Genomic DNA, 4,761 nt, shown 5'->3' on the forward strand with positions numbered 1-4,761 from the left:
TCTATTGTATTCGTACATTTATTTATTTTTGTATAGATAAAGAATTATGTACATTGATCAATTGATTGTCCAGTATGGACAGTTTGAAAAATGTGAGTAATTCTATAGGTCATTACCATAATCAAATGGTATGCTGAGGGTTCGAAAAAAATTTCGGATGGTATTTTCCTTTTGTTCTTCCTATACGGAAGAACTAAGGGGAAATGCTGCCGAAATTTTTTTCGGCTCTTGTTGCATATCATTTGATTTCTGTAATTGACCTATAGAATTAATATATTTTCTGAATGGGATAGGACTTTCTTTACCTATTAGTTGATGATAGCAAGCATTTACTATGTAAACTTTATCTAGCTGTTATTTTTTTGGATTTTATGAAATGACTGATATTTTTTACTTATTGCATTAATATAGATTGTATAATTTTTTTTATTTTTAGATAAATTGTAAGTTCGGTCATTTTTATCCTACAATGGACAAAAATTGGATAAATAAATCAAGGAATAGTAAAGAATATTTAGATGGAGTTCATGACTTCATTAAATTTGGTATGAAGAAAAGTAGTTTGAATGGAAAGATTTTATGTCCATGTCGAAAATGTGTAAATAGTTCTTCTTTAGATCCACAAATTGTTGAAGAATATTTGGTATGGAATGGTTTTTTAAGAGGTTATACCGACTGAATTTTTCATGGAGAATCTATGTTGCCATCATCATGTAACCAACCCCTGACTCATTTTGGATCCACTAGCCTACAAGACAATTCTGCAAGAGATGATGATATAAGGAATTTGATCACAGATGCTTTTGGACTTGGTGTTCAAAATTTAGGAGAATCTAGTAGTATACAAGAAACAGTTGGGATGTTTGATGCATGTACGCATACGGAACGTATACATGTTGAGGAGTCTATACATACATCTAATGATGAGACAGCTCGTTATCACACCTTAATGAAAGATACAGATGAAGAATTATATCTGGGTTGTACGAAATTTTCTAAGATTTCTTTTCTTGTATATTTATTTCATTTAAAATATTTGAATGGATGGTCTGAAAAGAGTTTTACCATGCTGCTCAAGTTATTAAAGGATGTATTTTCAGAAAGCACTCGTTTACCACCATCGTATTATGAAGCCAAAAAAGTAGTAAAGGAATTGGATCTTGGATATGAAAAGATTCATAGTTGTCCGAAAGAATAGCGGTGTTATGGTGGAAGCGGATGAAAAATCCTATTATGATGCACTTAAAGATATCTATGAGTTGGATTATTATGAAAAATTTAAAGTAGTATTATTTAGATGTGATTGGATAGACATAAACTCACCAAGGGATTTGAAACAAGATGCAAATGGATTTACATTTATAAATTTTTCAAGGTTGATACACACTGGTGTGTTATTGAAGGATGACCCATTCATTTTTTCATCTCAAGCTCGTCAAGTATTTTATGTACAAGACGCAAAAGATAAAGATTGGTTTACTGTCATCAAAACAAAACCTAGAGACTTATATGATATGGGAAACCAAGTGGAGGATGATGACGATGACACTTATACACAATGTATGCCCGACAATTTTGTGCCAGCTGATGATTTAAATGCTACGACGACGTTGGTTAGGACAGAATTTGAAGGAAACACTACTACTTGATTGTTACTGGTAATAATTATTTATGATGTATATATTTTGCATTAATTATTGTGTTATTTTACTCCATATATTAACTGATTCTACCTTTTATTTATATAAATGCTAGGTGACATCATGCGTCGCAGGGGACGATATGCTGGTGTGTAGTTCCAGTTTTCACAGACAGAGGCCGGTACGTCTTCTTCAGCATAGCAGCCTGAGGCCAGTTCAGCTGCACAACATTCTGAGCCCTGTCTTTCATCATCAGCACAGCACGATCCTCCTGTTCATCAGTCAGATGATGAGATACACGTGCAGGGTATATATTGTCTTTCATGTAATTTTATTTTTATTTTATTTTATGTATATTTATGATATAGTTATTTTTATGTATTTTTTGCAGACGGATTCGGGAGAGTACGCCCCAGACGTGGATCCACAGTAGTACGAGATATGTGGCAGATGCGTGAGGGCGAGAGAATTATTGTGGAGTGCAATCAGCTAGGTCAGCCAATTAAGAAAGCTGCCTGCTTATTGACTTCATTTTTGGGGACTGTTGCTCGGAGGCCTCAGCTATGTCCGTTGGGCTATGCAAAATGGAATGACATGCTTCCAACGTACAAAGTTGAGCTCCTCCGAGTTATAGAGGTAATGAATTGATGTTCATACTGTATATTAATTGTTAATCACTTATATAATTTATTTTATTTAACTTTTTTTTTATAGAGCAAGTTTGTTCTCCCTCCATCCACTCATGATTTTGTAATGAAGTCTCTCAACCGCAAATGGAAAGAATATAGAGCACAATTAAAGAGGGACTATATGAGACGAGGTATGACAGAGGAGGAGGTTGCTAGGAATTGTCCTCCTGATGTACCCCCTCATCAGTGGATGGAGTTGGTTCATTATTGGTTCTCCGAGAGGGCATAGGTATATTATCTGCTTATTATCTTTTCTTTTAAATATTTTATAAAAATATTGATTTATATTATATATTATATATATAACAAGTTCTTTACTTTATTTTACAGACTTATTCTGCTATTGGTAGAGCTGCACGAGCAGCTCAGTCTGTTCCTCATACATCGGGGTCGAAGAGTTATGCACGACTCCGACAGGAGTTTGTATGTTCCTTAAACTTTCATAATTAATTTTTAATTTTTATGTTGAAATATTTATATAACTAATATCATTATATATCATGGACCATGTCTGTATCATGATACTCATATATTTTTTAAAATTATTATAACTATTTGCTTAAAATTAAAATTATTTGTGTAGGTGGATGAGCATGGGAGGGAACCCGGTAAAGTGGAGTTTTACCGGATGACTCATACTCATCAGGATGGTACTTTTGTTCGAGATGAGTCGAGAGATTTATATGTACGATATTATTAATATTCTATTTTTTACAATGATTTTAATTTAATTTTATTTGCTATTAATGTATAATTCTTGTTTTCAAAATAAATACAGGAGAGGGCTACATCTCTCATTGCGGAGTGTGACGACGAGTCCACAGCATCTACGCAGCAGAGCCGTATCGAGGCCGAGGTATTCACAGAGTTGATGGGACCAGAGCGCTACGGCCGAGTGAGGGGTTATGGAGTAGGAGTCACCCCCACTCAGTTATCTGAGATTAGTAGATATACGCAGCATGCTGCAGCAGATGCTCAGGATTCACGCGTCCGCAGAGTCGAGGTGGAGATACAGGAGATTAGACAGAGTCGTGCCACTGAGATGGAGGAGATGCGATAGAGCCGTGCCGAGATGCAGGCCATGAGGGGACAGATTGATCGGCTTACATCTTTATTAGAGATGTATGGCCCATCTCAGGTAAACACATATTATTAAATATATATTTTTATATTAATTTAATGATCTATATATTTTTATTTATAGATATGCAAATCATGCTTTTGATATGTTTTTTGTAGGCTCCTGGCACATCAGGCACCCGTCGAGACAGCGGCACGTCACGTGGAGACAGCGACGACCATCCGCCTGCAGATTGATATTATTTTATTTTTATTGTATTCTTATATTTATTTATATTACTCTTGATTGTAATGGACGATTAGTACTTTATTTTTATTTATATAAAATAATATCTTTTGGTTTGGTTAAATTTGCTATTGAAGTTTACTTTTGGTGTGAATGGTGGTGATTGTACGGTTTATGTTTGAATAATTGATATAATTTTGTACAGGAATGTATGTTTTTTTTTTTGTATATAAAATCTATATATATATTTTTTTTTTGTTACAAAATTTAACGACGCTTATAAGCGTCGTTAATACACTGTTTAACGATGCTTATAAGCATCGCTAATGACTTAACTGTCGACGCTTCGAAAAGCGTCTTGGTAGAGAGGAGGATGCGTTGTTTTTAACGACGCTAAAAAGTGCCGTTAGAAGATACTTTTACAACGCTTTAAAGCGTCGTGAAAAATTATTGCGATGCTTTTAAAAAGCGTCAGCGCTTTTTGTCTCCACTCTTGCATAGACGACGCTTTCGCGACGCTTTTTGAAGCATCGTAAAGCTTATTAACGACGCTTATTAACGTCGTAAAATGCCTTTTATAGTGTCGCCTTTCACCATTTTCACTGTAGTGAAACTCAATTTTGATAATAATAAAGCATTTCCAAATTTACTTATATTGTTGATTCTTCTTCTTTATTGTATATAAAATTAACACATTTGAATTTTAAGTCCTTGGAATATACATATAAGCATAGATATATTTATTACAAGCATGAAGGCAATAATAAGTAAAAAAATTATATTCAATCAAAAATCACTAAGAAGCCTTTTTCCAAGGCATAAAGAGATACACAAATATCAGAATTAGTATATTTTGATATTTATAAATTGAATAGAATTTTAACCACAGACAGTAAATGATACTTTATAACACTTCTAGATACATATATGTATACTAAATAAAAAGCAGATGAAGCTTTTGAATTCTTTAAATGTTAAAAGGCAGAAGTAAAAAATCAAAAGAAAATTAAAATTAAAATTACAAAAATTAAAATTAAAATTTTTTGTAATGATAAGGGTGGAGAATATTTTTCTCATGAATTTTCAACTCATTGCGGAGAATGTAATATTATATACAAAAAAAAAA

At 33.2% G+C, this 4,761-nt stretch overlaps 1 protein-coding gene across 1 annotated transcript; it reads left to right on the forward strand.

Annotated features, from left to right (window-relative positions):
* Nucleotides 1–2,661: 2,661 nt before the first annotated feature.
* LOC140858197 (uncharacterized) lies at nt 2,662–3,759 on the forward strand. Its single transcript, XM_073258514.1, has 4 exons — nt 2,662–2,752; nt 2,913–3,014; nt 3,108–3,467; nt 3,569–3,759. The coding sequence occupies exons 2-3, from the start codon at nt 2,958–2,960 to the stop codon at nt 3,387–3,389; spliced, it is 339 nt and encodes a 112-aa protein (XP_073114615.1). The 5' UTR covers nt 2,662–2,752; nt 2,913–2,957; the 3' UTR covers nt 3,390–3,467; nt 3,569–3,759.
* The last annotated feature ends 1,002 nt before the right edge of the window (nt 3,760–4,761 follow it).

This window comes from Elaeis guineensis, chromosome 1 (assembly GCF_000442705.2).
Source record: "Elaeis guineensis isolate ETL-2024a chromosome 1, EG11, whole genome shotgun sequence".
NCBI lineage: Eukaryota > Viridiplantae > Streptophyta > Magnoliopsida > Arecales > Arecaceae > Elaeis > Elaeis guineensis.

What these genes read in the sequence shown, in the direction of transcription:
- LOC140858197 (XM_073258514.1), top strand. Translation starts at nt 2,958, where the DNA reads ATGACTCATACTCATCAGGATGGTACTTTTGTTCGAGATGAGTCGAGA. An exon ending in ATGAGTCGAGAGATTTATAT is followed by an intron (nt 3,015 to 3,107) that starts GTACGATATTAT and finishes AAATAAATACAG; the next exon opens with GAGAGGGCTACATCTCTCAT.